General features: G+C 35.4%; 1 protein-coding gene across 24 annotated transcripts in view; it reads left to right on the forward strand.

The window, feature by feature from the left end:
- Positions 1–23,000, forward strand: part of LOC113051738 (adhesion G protein-coupled receptor L3) — a 245,423-nt gene that overhangs the window by 74,055 nt on the left and 148,368 nt on the right. For all 24 annotated transcript variants that reach the window (XM_026215749.1, XM_026215753.1, XM_026215761.1 and 21 more), the window contains exon 3: positions 12,449–12,662. In XM_026215749.1, the coding sequence (XP_026071534.1) occupies positions 12,449–12,662 (214 nt within the window). The remainder of the gene's footprint in view (positions 1–12,448; positions 12,663–23,000) is intronic.

Raw genomic sequence — 23,000 nt, forward strand, 5'->3', positions numbered from 1 at the left:
GACTTGTGTTGCAAGCAGTCCGCAGGTGAGCAGTTCGTAACGCTGCTGTCGCTCTTCGAGCCTGTTATTCTTATTTTACTTAAATAATATGAACAGCTGCAACTTTTTATCCCTGTGGTGTAAACCCACCACACTTTGCCTGTGTTAAGGGCCTGTGGCTAATTGGATTTTGTGTAATTATGAGATGGATGGGATGTATGGTTGCCTAGCAACTAGTGGTTAGATGTGCAGTGTTTAGAACGTCATGGCTTCTTCATTGGAGCAGGAATTTTAGAGTTTCATGGTGAATCCATTTGCTTGGAAATTTAAATGTATTCGTTTTAGTGGATATAAAAATGGAAATGTAACCCACAGACCCCATCCATCCTCTTTATTGTAAATAAAAATACTATACATTTTTTTTGGGATAATTCTTTTTTTTGATGAAAGCAATATATTTGAAAATAAACTAAGCATTTTGTAAAATAAGCATACTGTCTTACTTAATTCTTACCATATATAACATTAGATTTCTGTTGACGTAATATATTATTAAATATATATATATATATATATATATATATATATATATATATATATATATATATATATATATATTTATTATCAAAATTTAAGATCCTGCATCGGTATCAATCATTTTAATATGATTTTGTGTAGCAAAGAACTGGTCTTAAAAAACAAACAAACAAAAAAACCCTATATATATATATATATATGTGTGTGTGTGTATGAATATAGCATTAAATTCTAATGGCATTGTCTATTATTTATACACTACTATAGTATTGGTATTTTGACGACATTTTATATTTTCAGTTTTCATTTTAGTCTATATTCATAAATTTTGTGTGCTTTTGGAATTTTTTGCACTTTTTTCTGTCATTTTATTTATTCTATTCTGTTTTATATTATTTCATATTTGATTTAATTTCATTTCATTTCATTGAACGAAGACAATTTTTAATCGTTTTAGTTTCATTTAGCAATAACAACACTGGTAGTTTGACAGCCTTGAGCACAAAGCTTGTAATGTTTAAAATGTCTCCCTCTTGGTTCTTTTCTCTCTTATTCCTGCTCTCTTCTGTTTGGCCTGTTTCTTCCTCTCTCTCGTCTCGGGGAGTCCTGAATTTGTATTTTAGTGCCTCTTTTCCTTGTTCTTCTGAGCCATAGAGGCAGGAAAGGGCTTGTCAATTGACCTGTTGATAGATGAGGCTCTGAAGACTTACGTTGGAGCCACAGGCAAAGCAAAGAGCCATTAGGAGTCTTCAGTACTAAACAAGCACAAATAGACACAAAGCCCCCAAACACTTTTACATACCAGACCGAAGAGAACATCACTTACCGCATTCCAAACAACAGTGGAAAGATGTATGGATTTATTGGGCAGTAATACACACCATCCCTCATTCATGACATATTCACATGAGCAATTGTGTGGCTGAACGCACTTCATTAGTTTTGGTATTCTTAGTTAATTAAGTGTAGTTCACTGACTGGATATTTTAATAACGTGTTGAAATGTGAAAAATGGACCTCCAGCACTGTGGGGAATGTGTTTGAAGATCATTCAAGATCTTCCTTGAGATATTCAGTACAAAAGCTTTCCACAGGTGTGCATCTCCGCCGCTCCTCCCAGAGTTCCTTTCAGCAGCAATTTGCTTAGTTCTGCCATCTCGTTCCCAGCGAAACCAGAGAGAGTTGAGCTTCTCTTTTGTTTGTTTCACTAGGTAATGCTCCATTTCCATTGTGAGTCATTCCTGTTTGGGAGTTTTAAGCCCCTGAAAACCATCAGTCATCACGTGGAAATGGAAGCAGCTTCACTCCGTCATCCTGAATCTAAAACCTTGTCTGCATTTTGATGACAGATTACGAAGAACTTTTTCACAATGTTAATAAAGTAAATGTATACATTTCTACCTTATCAGATGCTTTAATTATTTTAATTTCATGTTTTCAGTTTATGCAATAATATTAAATGTTTCAAAGGATACTTATACATTTTTAAAAGCGACCACATAAAGTAAACTTTACATTAACTGAAAAAAATGTAAGACTCCTATACAGTGTGACTTAGTAAATGTAGATTTTATAAGCTCGTTAATGATTGGCTGTGCATTATTGCATTATGATAACATTGTTTTATACACACATATATATATGCTGTTGGAAGAGTTGCTAGTGAGGCCAGCAGGGGGTGCTCACCCTGAGGTCTGTGTGGGTCCTAGCGCCCCAGTGTAGCGATGGGGACACTTTACTGTCAACAAGCACCATCCTTCGAATGAGACGTTAAACCGAGGTCCTGACTCTCTGTGGTCAATAAAAAATCCCAGGATGTCTTTCAAAAGAGTAGAGGTGTGACCTCGGCATCCTGGCTAAATTCGCCCATTGGCCTCCGACCATCATGGCCTCCTAACAATCCCCATATCCACTGATTGGCTTCATCACGCTGTCTCCTCTCTGGCTGGTGTGTGGTGGGCATGTGGTGGATGCTGCACACTGGTGGTGGATGAGGAGATACCCCCTGACTATGTAAAGTGCTTTGAGTGCCTAGAATGCGCTATATAAATGTAAGGAATTATTATTATTATTATGGCGTTTTTTATACATTTGAACATATATTCACATAGAAAACTGTTATTTTAAATAGTAATATTTCACAATACTGCGACCAGAAGCGAATGAACAGTAAAGTAGTTATTAGTCATAACAATAACTGTACATTTTTGATACAAACTTTCGTTTGCAGTGGTTAATGTTTGTATGTGATCTAAAGTGTAACTAGGCATCATTAGACAGAGTCATTTGGTCATTTATCAGAGTTGCATGACCATGACTAGTTGCTGTATATTTGATTACTCAATTCTTGTATTTGATTATGCATGCCTGGCGATGGAGAGCAGATCCAGATGTTGCAGTTCTGCAGTGTTGTCAAAGTCATCGGTCATGCTGCTTCAGCCTCATAATGAAACAGGAAAGCACGTTCACATGGCAACATGGGAAGTTAAAAGAGATTGTTTTGCACGAAACGAAAATTACTCCAAACCTGTATTATATATATTTTTTTATGTTTCTTGCATGGAACACTAAACAATTCTGTGGCCTGTGGCGACATTTCTGCAAAATGATATTATGTTGCTTCAGAAAACACATTTAGTTTTATCCGAAACAGATAAGAGTGAATCTCGCAGTTGTTGTATGCATTGTGGCAGTTCAGAAATTAAGTGGCTAAAGTGGTTAATGCTCTACCAGCTTGACCTTATTGATAGTGTTCAAAAGCAAATAAGAAGACAAAATCATGGACTGAGGTAAAAGTGTTTTGAGCTCGTTACAGTATTGTGCAGGGAGCTGTACGGAAAATACAATTCTTAATTCATCAGTAATCTTCCCCTGTAATCATAATTTATATGAAAAGTAATAAAGGTTGTTGGTGTTTTACTACCATTTGTGTTCATTTCAGCTGGAAACTGCAGTGAATTGTATGTATAGTTACATTTTTGGGGTTGTGTGGATGAAAGCTGATGGAAGGAGGGAAGAAAGGAATACAAGGTGGATAACAACCCCTTGCAACTAAGTGATTGAAACTAAGTGACCCACAACCTAAAAACCCAAGGAAAGTAGGATTTCACAGGCTCTGTGGTGTATTATTTTTATTTTGTCTCCGATTGACATGCATTTTTCTTTTCATTTGGAAATCTGCTGGGAAACAACTGCTGTGTTTCTGTGCCAAGATTTTTGTTCTACTTTCATTTTTCTTTATTATTTATTTATTTATTTATTTTTAAATCAGGAGGGATATCTCTGGTGCCTACAGTCAACCCCCACCAGCCCTATTTCTCACCTCAAGCTTTCATTTTTCGCTCTCCCTGGGTATTCACTCTCTCTCATCTCTACAGGAAACACAGAGCGATTTATATTTATCTGTTTTTGTTTTCTAAGTGGGTCAGATTGGCTTGTCAGTGGCACTTTGACGTGCTGTGAAGATTTTAAACAGCAGCCGTTAAATCAGCTCACAGAGAGAAAAGAGTTACATGTACGCATGAAATCATTTTTAATTTACGTGTTGGAATAATTTCTGCTCTTCATTATGTAAGTAAATACAGGGGCTTTGAGATGTAATTGGTATTAATTCATGTCTTTGTAGCAGCAGGGATGCGAGGAAGGGTAAAAATACCAGCGGCATGATCAGTCAGCCAGAACAAACAGGGCAAAGATGTTTCTCATAAATCCCACATCATCCATGCGATTTAAATCTTAATTTTTATCTTCTGCCCACCTACTGAGGGTTACATCAGGTTACTTGGCTCATGTGTGTGTGTGTGTTAATTTATGCACACTTTTAGGTTGTTGTTGTTGTGTTCATACAGATAAAACATGATAAATACTTGAAATTATACTAAATGAAATATTGATGTTGATGCCATGGATAATTGCAAAACATGTGGGTTTAGTTATTATTAAATGAAACTAAAAACATTTAAATACATCTTCATTACTTGACATCAAATAAACATAAAAAAAAAAAAAAAAAATACATATATATATATATATATATATATATATATATATATATATATATATATATATATATATATATATATATATATTCACTAAATTATTATTTTTATTATTTATTGATCTTATGAAGTATTCTAATTTGTTGAGATGTTGGTTTTTGTTAAATGTGAGCCAAAATCATCACAATTAAAAGAACCAATGAATTAAACTACTTCAGTCTGTGTGCACTGAATTTATTTAATGCACAAGTTTCACCATTTGAGTTGAATTACTGAAATAAATTAACTTTTCCTTATTTATTGGGATGCACCTTTATAATAACACTACTGTGTCCTTGCTGTGAAAAAAGACCTAAGAATCGCAGCTGCCAAAGCGTTTTTTTATTTGTATTTATTTTTTCTTGTGGAAATGTATATATCCATCAAAGTGAGGTTAAAGTAAACATGAGCTTATCACAAAGTCAAGCTGGTCTCGCTCCGCCAGCAGCTGACCTGAACATATTCCTTGGAACGAGTGACCGTTGACATCAGGATGTGGGCGTGGCTTGCGACACCACACACTTCAGAACCGTTTGACTTCATGCAAATCTGGCTTGAAGGCAGTTGAGCTCATCATCAGTCAGAAGTCAGGGACCGCAGAGCAGTGTCTGAAGAATGGAGTTCCTGCCGTGAACATTTTTGTGATTTTATACATGATATGTTTCTGACCAAATGCAGAGACAGCATTAAGAAATTATGCATAATAGTTCATGTGGTACATTGTGTGTGTCTGTGTGTGTGGACACAGAGGCATTTGCATTTTTACCACAGATGGATGACCACAATGGTAAAACACATGCTGATTCTCATTTATCTTTCAAATCATGCAGCAGTGCAGTTTCTATATAATCTTAGTTATACCCCTTACTACAGTAAGGCAACAAGAACTGGCATCCATCTAATAGATCGACAGGCGGTAATAAAATTGTGTGCAGTGTGACCTCGCGGCACGTTTGTTCAACTCATCCAATTAATTAGCAATTCATATTTTTAGTTATGTAAAATTGAAACTGAGGGTCTGGGACATATAACACACACACACACACACACACTCACACACACACACACACACACACATTTTATTAATATTTTACATTACTTTTTTTTTTGTTATGTGCCATACTGTATTTCAATTTTATTAATTCCTGTACTTATTTATTTGTTTATTTTTTCATTTAATATTTAAATTTAATATTATGTTTTTTAATGCATCTATTTAGCTTTAATTTTATTTCAGTTTAATTGCACTTAGTACTTTAACTTAAGCATTTTATTTGTTTACTTTTTATGAATTATAAAGTCAGGGAGATAATTAATCAGAATAATTACCAAAATGTGCTCCTGTTCACGCTCGCCTTCTCTGGAAGATTGGGTGGGTGATTCAGATTTCCCTTGGCACAGCGGTTAGAAGACTTACAGGTTGCTCACGTGACATCCACGTCATCAAGCTCAGTTTGAGTCTGCGCAGTTCGCTCGACCCCCAGGAAGTGTGTGCTTCTAATTTACTTCACTTGTCTCCGTTGAATCCAGTGGGGTCGCCGTGTCCATTTCTTTTACTGTCCATGGTAAACCCAGGAACAGTTGCCAGAACACTTTACCCGTGTATTTGCCGGAATGGCAGTGTGAAAGGGGCTTTAGTGGCTTTTGCGGTTAGCCGATATGCTTGTGTGTGGCATAATTAGTGTCTAAGGCTTAATTTGACTCAATTATGGCGCTTCCGTTGTAAGTCTATGTGTGAAGGATGAAGCTTTCTTTCTCACTTTCTTTCTTTTTGTCCAGCAACTCGTAAAAAAAAAAAAAAAACATGTTTTCCTGATGTTTGTTTGACCTCAATTAAACCCTCTGTTTTGTCAAGAGCTGTTAAAATCACAACAGCCTCAAAGAATTACATGACTCTTTGTGTGTGTGTGTGTGTGAGAAAGAGAGCTGACAGCATTCCTGCAGTAATATGGTGGCAAAAGGATTTGCAAAGGGTAGAGAGAAAGAGAGACCTATAGAGAGAGAGGATGTGAGGGCAACTACACAGGAAGAAAGAATAGGGAAAGAGCTCAAGACTGCTGAGCTGGGATGAGCTCTGAGCGCTCAGAGATCATTCAGAGTGTTGCTGTGGTGCTCTGAGACACACATATACGATTATTTCTGCATCTGCCAAACATCCTTATCAGATCAAGCTCTTGAAACCCAGACAATTCATCATATTTCTCTCCGAAATCACAAATATACAGATCAGGGTCGATTTATTTATTTATTATGTTTTTGAAGTCTCTTCTGCTCATCGAGGCTGCATTTATAATATATATATATATATATAAAACAGATATAAGTTGTGAAATACCGTATTATTACAATTTAAAATAACTGGTGTCCATGTGCATATACCGTAAAATGTAATTTATTTTTTGTGATCAAAGTTGAACTTTTAGTCTGCATTGTCCTTCAGAAATCATTCTTATATACTGATTTGCTGCTCAAGGAACATTTCTGGTTATTATCAGGATATTATCAGTGTTGAAAACATTGATATATGTTATTTTCCGGGCTTCTTGGATAGAATAGAAATAGAATAGAAACTATAAAGTATAGTTATTTTTGAAAAGTTCAGTTAATCCTTGCTTTATGAAATCATACATTTCTTGCAAAAAAAAATATTTATGTAGTACTTCATAATTGTTTTTATTTACATTTTTGTGTATTCATAACAGTTTCATTTCCATACAGGGAAAAAAACAAACAAAAAAAAACATTATTACAAATAATTGCACAATAAAATCAGGCATCTCCAAAATTAAATGACCAAAAGATTTTGGACCAATGAGATTTGAGAGTGGGTGTGGCCAAGTGGTTGTCCAGCCCAATAATACTGTCCTGACAGCCATCAAACACACTGTGGCATGAAGGCAGGGTTTTGCACCAGCGAGCAGCTCTCAAATCATCTTCAGAGAGTCTAGTTCTGCTTGATGGATCTGCAGGCTGATGTTCACTTACACATGCACTCCATTCATTTATGTGGAATCATATTTAAGAGTTAGGAATCTATGTTTAACACATAAATCTTCCTGGTGTGAAGCGATCCTTTCAGCAGGTTACACAGCATTTCATCAGACACGAATCGCTCCTTTTACTAAACACATCATCAAGCACAGCATCTGAATCTCACAGCAGCACAAACACACTCGACATTCTCATTTAGATTTAACATAATAACATTTCTAATACCACAAGTACATTTCTAAATTTCTATTTCTATTTAATGAAATTCATGATGATTATAGTCGAGATCCAGGGAATTGTATTTTTATTTTAAAGAATTACTGTTTGATTAAGAAATACAGTAAAATCTGTAATGTTATGAAATATTATTACAATTTAAAATAAGTATTTTATCATTACTCAATACATGACCCTTCAGTAATCATTCTAACATGCTGATTTGCTGTTCAATAATTTTATTTAAGAAAATGCAATATAAATAATAAAATATGAATGGATGGATGGGTAAATAGACAAAAGAATGGATCAATGTGCTCACACACATTTCTGATGCAACAAACGTTCTTGATCCTGTTGCATTTACAGAAGGAAAGTAAAAGAGAAACAGTGATGAACATGGACACAGGTGGAGACGTGCAGACTGAAGCTAATCGAGTGAAACCGCTTCACTGGTCAAACCATCGACACCATCGCTCAGCTCTCACAGGACTGTGTGTTTGCCACCTGCAAACAAGCAAACACCAACCTCAGATGTCCTGTACACACACACACACACACACACACACACACACACACATCGTGTACAAGTTATGCTGTTCATTTGCTCTTTCTGTCAATGCTTATTTACTGCTTCAGTAAAATAATCAATTGAAAGAAAGAGAAAGAAAAGCAAGTAACAGTAATTAGTGTCTGGCTGCTTTGCTCAACACAAACTACTTAAAGAACAATCCAGAAAAAACAAGAACTTTTAAAACTTTTTAAATTATAGTTTATAATTATTATTTTTATTTCTTTAATAAAATGCAGCAATCATGAAAATAGCATAACATAACTCTTTCTGCATGATTTGTGGTTATGCCAGTAGGTGGTGCCAAATTACAGTTTTTTAACCATGAGTCATTGATTCATTCATTCAACAGATTTGTTCAGAAACACTGATTCATTAAAGAAGAAGCATGTGACTCTCTTATAAATGAGTCGTTGAATCATCCACTCATGATGATTTGTTCAGAAACACTGATTCATTCAGGAAGAAACATGTGACTCTTTTCATAAATGAATCACTGAATCATTCTCTCAACTGATTTGTTCAGAAACACTGAATCATTCTTCAGCTGTTCTGATGAAGCTTTGTTTGGAACTTTGATGGTGTAAAATCTGACAAAATACATGACCATACTCTATTACTTGATTAAGTTACTCTATAGTACCATTATGTTTATCAAACTGCAGTTGTGTTGTACGTTGCATAAAAGCGATATCACACGATCGTGGTAATTGTGATTTCTTCTAAGAACTTTTTTTGATAATGCTACATTTTAGAAGTTGAAGTTCTTTAATTATGTACATACTTGTTTCGGTCAATTCATATTCTGTTAAAGATTCTTGATTCTGTGATGTTGCTTTATAATATCATCCGCTTTATTTTTAATTTTGGCGTGGCATTTGTAAATTGAATGTGCGTGAAAAAAAAAAATAATAATCTGTTGCTACTTTATACTGTAAACTATTACTTATTATAATATTAGTTTAATTTAATATCACTATCAGAAAAAAAAAAAACACTTTGTAGTGCAATGTTTAATGTAACTGTATTTTGTTAATGTTCTAGATATTTACCAATAGCGACCAATAAACCAAATTCTGGGTTTTTCGGCATTGCGAAATAAATTGAATACTATAAAACTGACTGTACTGCTTTTATGTGGAGCTTTATGATCTGCTCCTACTCTGTACCTAAACTTCTCAGAACAATGACGGTGTAAGGGCAGATGGAGGGTGTGTGTGAGGGTGTGTGTTGTGGCAGGTTGAGCTCTTCATGTGTTTTTCTAAAGGTGAAAAGGTAAGAGCTATGTTGTCTTTGTCTGTGACTCATGAAACAATGCAGAGAGACTCTTCAGACAGTGTTATCAGTCCGCTGAAGACCATCTGTCAGCACACACACACACACACACACACACTAGCTCAGCATGGCTAATCCGTCACCCTGATGTTTCTGACCTGTGTGTTTAGGCAGATTTTCTCTCTTTTGTGAGATTACGCTGGCCAGGCCCCATGGAATGTGTGTGTGTGTGTGTGTGTTTGAGCCCCCTGGCTTGTGTTTTGATGTTAATAATGACTTTTAAATGTCAGAGCTGGCCAGGTGTCAGGGTGAGGAATAGAAGAGAAAAGCTTTGGTTTCTAATGACCCTACAGACCTAAAACACCATACATTGCTACATGACACATAGATTATTAAATACATAACAAAGTATATATACTTTTATTCAGCAAGGTTGCATTAAATTGTTCAAAAGTGATAGTAAAGACATACATAATGTTACACAAGGTTTCTATTTTTTTAATACATTTCTATTCATCAGAGAATCCTGAATATATAAAGTGTATCATGGTTTCCACAGAAATATGAAGCAGCACGACCGTTTTCAACATTGATAATAATCAGAACAAACTAAGATAGTGTAAACAAGTCAAGACAACAAATCATTTAAAATGTAGTTTAAATTGAAATAAATCAAAATTGATAAATTAAAAACAACATTAAATGAATTACATGTCTAGATTTTTGTCAGAGTAATGATGTGATGCTCAGTAATTGCTTAAGCTCAACTCTTTGAGTCTCTCGTTCAGTGTTTGTTTGTGGTTTGTTTTGTCTGATCGAGCCTGTCTCTGTCTGTCTGTCTGTCTGTCAGCTGCATGTGTGATGAAGTGACAGTAAACAGTAGTGTGTGAGTGTGTGTGAGCTCCGCTGCGTCCCGTCTCGTGGTTAATGATCTGTTCTCGGCGGGCGAGTGTTTGTTCACGCGAGTGTGAGAACAGTCTCAGTCTCACTCTGCTTAAATGTGGAGATTCACACAAAAGGTGCTGTGTCTGGAAGCTGGAAGCCAATTAAAATCAAAGCCAGTGGCGCGCGGTGGGCAGAGAGCGCTGGATCTGTGTATCAGGACCTCCACTGTGGAGAACAGGTCTAGACCGCCGGGTTTATAACCTATCTTTCAATATAGACCCAGAGTCTGACTTATTTCCACGTTTTATTTTTGTTTGTTCATTCGTTCAATTTGTTCATTCTAATATCTAATATGAAATTAGCCAAGCATTAAAAGGTCAATTTTAGAAGTCTGGACCTGCTTGACTAACACATAGATCTATTTAAATGATATTTAATTCACTGTTATTTTAATTTTCTTTTTTCTTTTTTCTTTTTAAATTTGTATATTTTTAATGTTGCTTTATTTAAAAAAAAAAAAAAAAAAGACATACAGCCAACACTCGTTCACATAATATCCATCTGTTACTGAGAGATGGCTTAATGTTGGCAAAATTTCCACCTTTTTAAAATCTTTATTGATGGTTGTTTGATTTATTTGTCTAATATATATATATATATATATATATATATATATATATATATATATATATATATATATATATATATATATATATATATATATATAAATGAAATATTAATTGATAAGATGAGCTAATAGTTTCTAATAATACAGTAAAAAATTATGTGCATGGTGATGATGGTGGTCATGAAAAAAAAAAACATTCAGATCATTTAAATTTATGGATTATCATCACACCTTCTGCATTTCATGATGCAGAACTTTTTCTTAAATTAGTCTTTCTATCTATTTTTATACCTCTGACTCACATAATAAGTTGAATTGCTCATACATTTAACCAAAAATACTATCTTACACATATTCATGCATCTCTTTTCCACAAACTCTTTGACTGGTTGCTTTCTCTTGCAGTCTATTTCTAGACACACACCTAACACACACACACACATGTTTGTTTTTGTGAAAAGTGTGTTCATCCCATAGGCGTAATGGTTTTTATACTGTAGAAACTGTATATTCTATCGCCCTTCACCAACTCTACACCTAACCCTAACCCTCACAGGAAACTTTGTGCAGTTTTACTTTCTCAAAAAAAACTCATTCTGTATGATTTATAAGCATTTTGAAAAATGGGGACATGGGTTATGTTCTCATAAGTCACCCTCTCCTTGTAATACCTGTTTCATACCCATGTCATTATACAGAGTTGTGTTCTGATACGTCACAAAAACAAGAGCACATATTTATTTGAGATGATATGGTGATTTTCACTCACTTTCGTTCAGTTTATATCAGACATGCCGGTGGGATCCATCAAATGCCCGGAGACTTTAAATCTAAATGTTGCTGTCTGTGCCAGGAGACTCTCAGCTCTTCCATCATCACAGCAAACCTCCAAATCCACACAGAAATACTTCAGTGACCACAGAATCAAGGTTTTACTGTCCCCTAAGCTGAACCCGTGGGCTTGAGCTGAACACAAGCTCAGCTTTAGTCCATCAGCCGGGACTAAACACTCTGATCTGGACAGATTTACAGCAGAGAAATGATCTTAGATCCTGGTACATGTGTTCTGCTGCTACTTCATCCAGAATTATCTGAAAAGACTTGAGGACGAATTCACTGAGCTGTTGTAATGCACAGGGTTTCCAGACAGGAATATGCATTCCATTCACTAATGATCTCCTATGAGCTTGTCATTTTTCAATATGTTTTCCTACATTTCCTGTTACTGCTCAGTTGCAGCAGTGATTTTTCTCTTAATTTTTGATCAGTTCTGAGGCTAAAGAGCATGTCGTTTTTATTTTACTGATTGTCTCCTCTCTCTTTTTGCAGCATTCAGTCGTGCACCGGTGCCCATGGCAGTTGTTCGGCGGGAGCTGTCCTGTGAAAGTTACCCGATCGAGCTGCGCTGTCCCGGGACGGACGTCATCATGATCGAGAGTGCAAATTACGGACGAACTGATGACAAGATCTGTGACGCCGACCCCGCTCAGATGGAGAACACACGCTGTTATTTACCAGATGCGTACAAGATCATGAGCCAGAGGTGAGACACGCAAACACAACGACACACAATGTTATATATATATATATATACTGAAGAATTCACCACTGAAGAATGGAGTAATGATGCTGAAAATTCAGCTTTGATCACAAGTATAAATTATATTTTACAATATTTTCACCTAGAAACAGCTATTTTAAATAGTAGTAATATTTCATTTTTTTTTTTAGTATGAATGGTATTTTTGATCAAATAAATGCAGCTACTGGTTATCTGGAGAGAATAATATTAATAATAAATGGAGTGTGAAATGAGGCTTTCTGTTTGTGTGTGCTACTTATTTAGCTTACGCTTTCTTACCCAGCAACGTATCACAGTACAATTACGACAGGTAACATCCCCCCGGAGCAATCTGGGTTTAAGCGCACCACTCAAGAGCTCAGTGATGTAGGTAATAAGATATAGGATACCTTAGCAATCCTTAGGCCCATGAATCAAGCCTTCAGGGGTTTGAACCAGCAACCTTTGGATTAGCTGCCGCTAGACCGCATGCTGTGTGTGTGATACACTGATGCAGATTTGGCTTATTAAAGCCTGCTGTGCTGCTTTCTCTTTTGACTGCTGTTTTTCCTGCCCTCCCTATAATTTTCCTCAGCATTTCATGCAGCCTGACACTCATGAAAGACCGGGATCAGAGCATAGTGTGTCTGTAATTGTTCCTGGGTGTATTCTCCATTCTGTTGCTGAAATAAATTAAAGCAGCTGCTCAGCAACACAGCATGATAACAAACAGCTACCGTGTCCATCTAGTGCAGAACAATGACATTATTCTCCACAGCAAACCTCTAACTTCATGCACGTAATCACGTTAAGTGTGAGGAATCTGAATAGAAAAGATTTCTGTAGAGGGTCTGAGAGTTAGAATAGATGTTGTACAGAGTTTGATAAGGGTGTCACAGAGTTTTAGTAATTTTATAGATGTTCATTAGATTTACAAAATTTGGATGGTGCCATGCACGTTAGTACAATGTTGCAGAGTTTCAGTATAATGTGTAATTAGGAATTTGAATACAATACGTTCAAGCAGAGTTTTAGAAGTGTGTGTCATGTAGAGTTAAAACAGAATATTTCACAAAGTTTCAGCATGTAGAATTTCAGGTGAGGGTCAAGTAGAGTTTCAGTAGAATGTGTCATGTAGAGTTTTAGTAGAATATGTCACACATCCTTTTAGTAGAATATGTTCACTGGAATTTGTCATGTAGATTTTAAGTATAATGTCACATAGAGTTTCAGTAGAATATGGCATGTAGAATTTCAGTAGAATGTGTCATGTCACATTGAATTTCAGTAGAATGCTTCACGTAGAGTTTCAGTAGAATTTGTAATGTCAGAGTATCAGTGGAACGTCATGTAGAGCTTCAGTAGAATGCGTCATATAGTTTCAGTAGAATGTGTTGTGTCATAGAATTTCAGTAGAACAGATAATGTAGAGTTTCATTAGAATGTCACATTGAGTTTCAGTCGAATATCACATAGAGTTTCAGTAGAACATCATGTAGAGTTTCAGTAGAATATATCAGTTTCAGTAGAATGTGTCGTGTCACAGAGTTTCAGTAGAACATCATGTAGAGTTTCAGTAGAATGTCACATTGAGTTTCAGTCGAATATCACATAGAGTTTCAGTAGAACATCATGTAGAGTTTCAGTAGAATATATCAGTTTCAGTAGAATGTGTCATGTCACAGAGTTTCAGTAGAACATGTCATCTAGAGTTTCAGTAGAATGTCACATTGAGTTTCAGCAGAATATCACAGAGTTTCAGTAGAATATGTCAGTTTCAGGAGAATGTGTCATGTCACATAGAGTTTCAGTAGAACAGGTCATGTACAGTTTCAGTAGAAGATGTAATGTAGAGTTTCAGTAGAACATGTCATGTAGAGTTTCAGTAAAATGTGTCGTGTCATATAGAGTTTCAGTAGAACATGTCATGTAGAGTTTCAGTAAAATGTGTCGTGTCACATAGAGTTTCAGTAGGACAGGTCATGTACAGTTTCAGTAGAAGATGTAATGTAGAGTTTCAGTAGAACATGTCATGTAGAGTTTCAATAAAATGTGTCGTGTCATATAGAGTTTCAGTAGAACAGGTCATGTAGAGTTTCAGTAGAATGTCACATTGAGTTTCAGCAGAATATCACAGAGTTTCAGTAGAACTTCACATAGTTTCAGTAGAATATGTCAGTTTCAGGAGAATGTGTCATGTCACATAGAGTTTCAGTAGAACAGGTCATGTACAGTTTCAGGAGAATGTGTCATATAGAGTTTCAGTAGAATGTGTTGTGTCATATAGAGTTTCAGTAGAACAGGTCATGTAGAGTTTCAGTAGAATGTCATATTGAGTTTCAGAAGAACTTCACATAATTTCAGTAGAATATATCAGTTTCAGTAGAACATGTCATGTAGAGTTTCAGTAGAAGATGTCATATTGAGTTTCAGTAGAACTTCACATAGTTTCAGTAGAATATATCAGTTTCTGTAGAATGTGTCATGTCACATAGAGTTTCAGTAAAACATGTAGTGTAGAGTTTCAGTAAAATGTCACACAGAGTTTCAGTAGAACTTCCAGAGGTTGTAGTAGAATATATCAGTTTCATTAGAATGTGTCATTTCACATAGAGTTTCAGTACAACAGGTCATGTACAGTTTCAGTAGAATGTGTCATATAGAGTTTCAGTAGAATGTGTTGTGTCATATAGAGTTTCAGTAGAACAGGTCATGTAGAGTTTCAGTAGAATGTTTTATATAGAGTTTCAGTAGAATGTGTTGTGTCATATAGAGTTTCAGTAGAACAGGTCATGTAGAGTTTCAGTAGAATGTCATATTGAGTTTCAGAAGAACTTCACATAGTTTCAGTAGAATATATCAGTTTCAGCAGAACATGTCATGTAGAGTTTCAGTAGAAGATGTCATATTGAGTTTCAGTAGAACTTCACATAGTTTCAGAAGAATATATCAGTTTCAGTAGAACATGTCATGTAGAGTTTCAGTAGAAGATGTCATATTGAGTTTCAGTAGAACTTCACATAGTTTCAGAAGAATATATCAGTTTCTGTAGAATGTGTCATGTCACATAGAGTTTCAGTAAAACATGTAGTGTAGAGTTTCAGTAAAATGTCACACAGAGTTTCAGTAGAACTTCCAGAGGTTGCAGTAGAATATATCAGTTTCATTATAATGTGTCATTTCACATAGAGTTTCAGTAGAACAGGTCATGTAGAGTTTCAGTAGAAGATGTCACATATAGTTTCAGTAGAATGTGCCCTATGGAGTGTTGAGCTGTTGATGGGAATCTTGTAGCGTGAGCTGCTCTTCTGCATCTCTAGCCTCATTTACATGTGCAGAGATGAGAGGAGGCAAAGCTCTCCTCCAGAGACGAAACAAACTCAAACGCGTCTATCCCACTTAGCCTTTAAGCCTATTAGACAGAAGACAAGAGGAAAATCCAAACAGAGAAAGAGAGAGAGAATGCATATAAAATATATCATACTTTTATTTCACATATGAGAATACCTTAAAAATCAAGAATAATTGTAAAATAATTATTGGTATACAAATAAATATTAGTTTAAAGTGTATTGTCTTAATATAGATATATTTTATTAATTTATATATATATATATATATATATATATATATATATATATATATATATATATATATATATATATATATATATATATATACACACAGTACTTTCCGCTATTGCTTTAGCAGTTCAAATTTTTGTCATGCAATATATTTAATTATTTTCTATATATTATGCTATTGCTTTTGCAATTATAAATTGTTATGCAATATATGTAATTATTTTCTGCTGTTTCTCAGACCAGTCATACTCACTCACATGTCAGGTCTGGTATCCTCTATAGTGCTTCTTTTGTGCTTTTTTCTCTCTGTTTTTCTGTTTATTGTCAAGCACTAAAGATCAGATTTTCCAGGGTTTACGTAACAAACCGCATTCTTAGGGCAGAATTACTGTCGGATGGAATTTAAAAGTGAGCAAATAAGTTTATCTTCGGCCCATTCTGTGCCATATTATTTTCTCTTTGTCTGTGGTAGTGTGCTCTGTGACTGGCAGAGGTCCATGGGATCTGAACGCACACGGCTCTTGCTCAAGTAATCTGATAGCTCAATTCGGAAGTGCTGTGTGGAATTCTGCCCTTGTGGGAATTGATCTGCATTTTCCAGACCATAAGCCACCTGTCTGCTAGCTTGTGCGGCTTCATCTCACGAACACACACAGCTAATAACCAGAGGCAACAGGCATTTAAAAATTAGGTTAAACTAAATAAAGATGACAAGTGTTAAAATAAGTTTAAGTTTATTATATATATATATATATATATATATTATGTTTTGTTTTATTACAGTTAAAGTATATTTTAGTTCAAGTAACTTTTTTTGTGGTTTAGTTTTTATAATAAAGTGACGCACGATTTATCGCAAAAATGTATCGCAAAAATTGTCATGATGTGTGTTTAAAAGCCTCATGAATCACATACACAGGTTCCTTTCCTCTAAAGATTTACTTCTGAACTGGCCTTCTTATGTTTACATCACAATTATGAACCATAATTTGCTGCCCCTTGTGGAAAAAGAAATGCACTCATATCTAAAATGTTACTTCAAATGTTAACATTTATTTTACTTGCATATGATATTAAAGAAATTAAAGGTCACTTAAGTGAGAGAGTCAAATATGTGATTTTATGTAAATGACACACACGTTTCAATAGAACTTACGTTAAAGTATAATTAAATTATCATAAATGCTTGTCAGTACATTCATTATTTTAAAAACAATATAAATGAAATAATAAATGAAAGTCCTACTTACAGTAAGTGTGGTAAAAAAGCACACAAGCCGCCAGGAAAGAAGAAGCAGCATTTTCATTTAATTTCAATCAACATGCAACTAAGTTTCCAGAAACATTACCTTCAATTCACATTTAAGTAAACTATATTTATGATTTTACGATAAACTATATTTATGATTTTGTGGTTTTTATGATTTAGGGGGAGGGACGTTCTCTTTCAGAACAGTTAATTGGACAAACAAATGAAGGTCATCAAGTACAAAATGATGTCATGACTAACTTTGTGTTTCCAGAAGAGAGAAACGGTACATTTTAAATCTTTAGAGTAGCAAACAGTTAAATTTGGCAGTTTTTAGGAGTACATTACCAGAAAGATGACTTCAAATGACATTTTTATTTCATGGGACAGCAAATGTTTTTTTCATTTGAAATGGAAGTGGCAGAGAGGGAAACTCACAGATTTAGATAATAAACCATCTCCCTTCATCCTCCAAATCACTCGCTGTGTTCACCCGATACAGACACAACTTCTGCAAACATTCACAGTAAACTGTGAGGCAAAGAGTGACTTTAATACGCTTGTACAACCTCAGACAGGACTTTCACACAAAACTCCTAAAACTCAAGGGTTTGTGTGCTGTGAAGAAGAACAATTCAATGAATGTCCTCAAATACGGACACACAGTACCAAATGCTATGTTAAAGGTGTCATGAACTGCCTTTTTTAGTTTATTTTGTACTGTTCTCTGAGGTTGTTAAATTAAAATTCAGATTCCTGTAGAATCAAACAGATTTCATCACCTTTTGAAACTAATTTGGTGCTTCAAATAAAAAATTATATCCATAATGCCAGTAGGTGGTAAGCCAGCCAATAAGTGACTGATAAAAAGGACAAATTTGTCTTTGAATCATTTATTCGGGAGATTAGTTCAATCATTTGCAGATTCATCCAATAATGATACAAATTAAGTCTTTATGAGTGAGTCATGGAATCAAGCGTTCATAGGTGTTATTTTGTTCATTTACCCAATGTTATTTTTTCTTTCTTTTTTTTTTTCTTTTTTTTTAATTCATGAGAGAATCAATTGGAAGCCGGTTTCCACCACTGATTAAAAATAGAAAAAGGTTATTGTTTTTTTTGTGTGTGTCTAAAAATTAAGAATTTTTATTCTGAAAATTTTATTTAATTATTATTATTTAATAATTTTTTTTGTGAGATATAAACTAGTAATTGCGAGTTATTAAGTCAGAATTGCGTGTCAACAACCAATTTAGAGAGGGGGGAAGAAACTGATATATTCGCTGGATTGCGAGTTTATATCTCACAATTCTGACTTTATACTTGCAATTGCAAGTTTGTATCACACAATTCAGAGAAAAAAAAAAATCTGATTTGAAAGTTTGTGTATCGCAATTATTAGGGATGCACTGGTTGACCGGCTATAAATCGATTTTTGGTCTTTTTTCGGCCAATTTTTCCGGAAGTGCACCCGCGTGCACAGACTACATTGTAATCATTTTCTATGCCATTTGTGTGGAAGTATTTCCAAATCTGTGCGAGGGACACAGGCGATCAGCAGTGGAAGTGCAGATACACGTCTGAGGCACAGAGAGCAGGAAGCGAACAGCTGACTGCACAAAATAAGAGTCCCTTTCCTGCGCGCACTGAAAAAGTGTTTCATTCATCCAATTAAAAAATTTTAGGGTAATGATTCACATCTATATTTTTTAACTTGAGACATTAGTTATTTATTTTTCATTGGCTCAAGTGAAAAAATATAGATGTGAATCATTACCTTATTTTTTATTTTTTTGTAATTAACTTTTTGGAATAATATTTATATAGCATACTTTTATTTAGTCTCACTGGTAAAGGCCTTGTTTTAAATTTAAAACCAAATGTAAAAACTAAAATAGTGAATGCTGATTAGGAAACATATATTGATTGTGTTGTTTGGATTGTAGAACTATGCAGTTATTGCCTTTAATTTCACATGGTTACAGTTCATCTTTTCATTTAAGGCCAGTTTTATGTAGTTTCAACCAAATTCAAAAACAAAAGCTAAGGTCTGATGTCTCTATCATCAATGTTTGTATTGAATGTGGGCTACTTATTGTGCAGTTACTGCTGTTAATTTCAAATGGTTACGGTTATTGTTTTAAATATCCAAAACCAGTTTGGCCTGTTAAATACCAAATAAACTTCTTGTTTATGCACTTTCCTTCTTTCTTGTTTGTTGCTGAAAGATAAAAACAAAAAATTGGAAATCGGAAATCGGTATCGGAATCGGCCAGTTTGCTTGTAAAAAATCGGTATCGGAATCGGCCATGAAAAATGATGATTGATGCAGAATCTCTAAAATTCAAATGATATCCAACTCTTATGAAGTTGCTGCTTCACTAAAGGCACAGAAAGTACAGTGGAAGCTGTTTAAGACTGTTTTTTTGGATTGAGTGTCTGTGTTATCTTCATTATCCTACAGGATGGAAAAAGGGCACACACACACACACACACACACACACACAGGTCGAATGGAATTTTATCTGTACAGAATAAACAAATCACCACAGCAATAAAAGCACTCGAAGGCTGTGTGATTACTTCTGGAGTTTAAGCCTTATTCCCCGAACTCTCACACACTCAGCTCATATCTTTATTTTATCCCGAGTGCCTGTAAAAGCTTTTTTTCCTGTGGTTTTTCTTCCTCTTTAGAGGTCCAGGCACGAAGTGCTAGAAAGCCTGTTGTTTTTGTCAGGATTATTAGAGGTTCAAGAAATGCCAGATTCCTGCCCTCATCCGTTTGCCTGGGAAATGTTTCCACCATACTGGGTGTGTATGTGTGTTTTTTGCTAAAACTTCTTTCTCAAACTAGTCTCTTTGTGCCAGATCTGTAGTAGATTTGAAATGCAGTGGGTCCTTGTCAATAATCATTAAAAACATGTTGAAGTTTGAATCTAACAAAACTGCCAGAGGCCAATAATGTAGTGCATGGCCTGCTTTTAATAAAACAGCTGAAATTTGAGAATTGGATTTGCTATTTCGATGTTTTTTGTTAAATGTATGTGGATTCTTATTTATTATTTAATATTTATGTTGATTATATATATATATAGTCATGGGTGTGTCAAGTTTTTTTCAGAGTCTTCACTGAAGACTGCCGTAATGATGTGGATAAATGACATTCAAATCTTCCTGATCCCATTGGACTAAATATGCATTAAAGTTTGTTTATTATTGGCATGCATACATCATACATGTCTTTAGTCATTTAAACTCGGACCTTCTTCATGCAGAAATATCTGTCTTTCACAGATTAACATTCAGTTCCACACACGTTGTCACCTAGCCCAGGTTAATGACAACACAAATCGACATTCACAGCGCATTTAATTTCTATAATGTAACATATTTTCTAGTGAAAAATTATTCAGTGGGAAATAACGCATGCTGTCATTCTTCATAAGCAGCACAAAGTGCTTTCAGTCTAGAACTCTTCATATAAACACAATATCAGAGTACATGAAATGCTCTCAAGGGTAGTAAAGGCTTCTCATCAAAATTGATTTTCTCTCTGTGTAACAATATGTTTCACTAATATCAGCCAGCTACAGCATTTGAAAGCAAAATGCATCTCTTTCGCATGCTTTTAAGCTTTATTTGCACACACAGCGATCTCATCCTTTCGTTCAGCCTTACTAAGCTGTTCTGTTAACATGAACTCAGAATGGACCTTTTTACCATCTTAAAGTCCCAGTGGCTTGATTTGTAGAAATGCTGTAGTTTGAAAGGCTTGTGATTTGTTGCATGTAGTATGTCTTCTACTCATAAATGTTTTATATTTATAAAACATTAAAGGGGGGGGGGGGGGGGGGGTGAAATGCTATTTCATGCATACTGAGTTTTTTACACTGTTAAAGAGTTGGATTCCCATGCTAAACATGGACAAAGTTTCAAAAATTAAGTTGTACGTTTGAAGGAGTATTTCTGTTCCAAAAATACTCCTTCCGGTTTGTCACAAGTTTCGGAAAGTTTTTTTCGAGTATGGCTCTGTGTGACGTTAGATGGAGCGGAATTTCCTTATATGGGTCCTGAGGCACTTCTGCCGGAAGAGCGCGCGCTCCCGTATAGCAGAGCACTGAGAGCACAACAGACTTCACTGATCAGAGCGAGAGCGGCGCCAAATGTCACAAAAGGAGTGTGTTTTTGGTTGCCAGGGCAAGACAACCCTGCACAGATTACCAAAAAAAAAACAGCATTAAGGGACCAGTGGATGGAGTTTATTTTTACAGAGCATCAACGGAGTTGTGCAAGTGTTTGTTCCCTGCATTTCGAAGATGCTTGTTTTACAAACAAGGCCCAGTTTGACGACGGATTTGCGTATCGTTTATTTCTTAAGGATGATGCAATCCCAACGAAAAAGGGTCACAATTGTATGTTGGAACCGCAGGCGGTGAGTAAAACTGCTTAAAATATCTCTGCCTCCTTGTTAGTGCGTCCGCCTCCCATCGGAGACCCGGGTTCGAGCCCCGCTCGGAGCGAGTCGTTGCTGCTGCTGCTCTCGTTCAGTTTCAGCCTCGGGATCTGATTCTGGATCATAAATAAACGGCTGAATCTGACTGTTAGCCATGGTTTGTTTTGGATGATGGTTTTTTCCTCAAGGTAAAGTCACAGCTTCCAAACGCTCTCAACGCAAAAACTTACTGGCGCTCGTGATTCTTTAGCTCCGCCCACACGTCACGCCTCCATTCGGTCGTGTTTTTCCGGGAAAATTCGGTACATCTTTCGGTACGATCTTTCTCTTATAAATATAATAAAACTAAAGACTTTTTTGGAGTTATGAAGGATGCAGTACTACTCTATATGTACTCAAGATTAACAGGATATTGAGTGAAAATGAGCATTTCACCCCCCCTTTAATAATGAAAGGAAATGAGTGGTGCATAGATAATTTTGAATGCATATATCTTCTATATGCAAATTTTGTCATTGCTTTGCATCCACACTAGCTTATATATGACCGTATATCAAACTAAGATCTAAGACTGTCCCCCTAACATCTAAAAACACGAGTCCTGTGCATCTCTTGTTGATGTGCATGCTCCTCCAGGAGTTTCCCATACAAGGAATCCTTTAAAAAAACAAAACAAAAAAACACTTAAAACTTATATGGACCCAGAAGTAGTGTATTTAAAACATAAATACTATGTGAAATGTCCAAATTGAGAATGCATGAAATATCTTTAGACCTCTCCTTTAATAATGTGATGCAACAAAAGGAGAACAGCAAGATACAGAGTGAAATGCTGAAGTCAGATGGACAGAATCAGAGCACACACACACACACACACACACACACACACACACGCGAAACTAGGCTTGGATTTCCAATTACAGCAATATTTAATCAGCTTCTAAACAGTGACTGTAGTTCTGCTCAAACTACAGGCCTCATTACAAACGATCTCTCTTCATCTAACTTTCATTTATTTTAGTCTAATTTGCTCT

This window comes from Carassius auratus, chromosome 32 (assembly GCF_003368295.1).
Source record: "Carassius auratus strain Wakin chromosome 32, ASM336829v1, whole genome shotgun sequence".
NCBI lineage: Eukaryota > Metazoa > Chordata > Actinopteri > Cypriniformes > Cyprinidae > Carassius > Carassius auratus.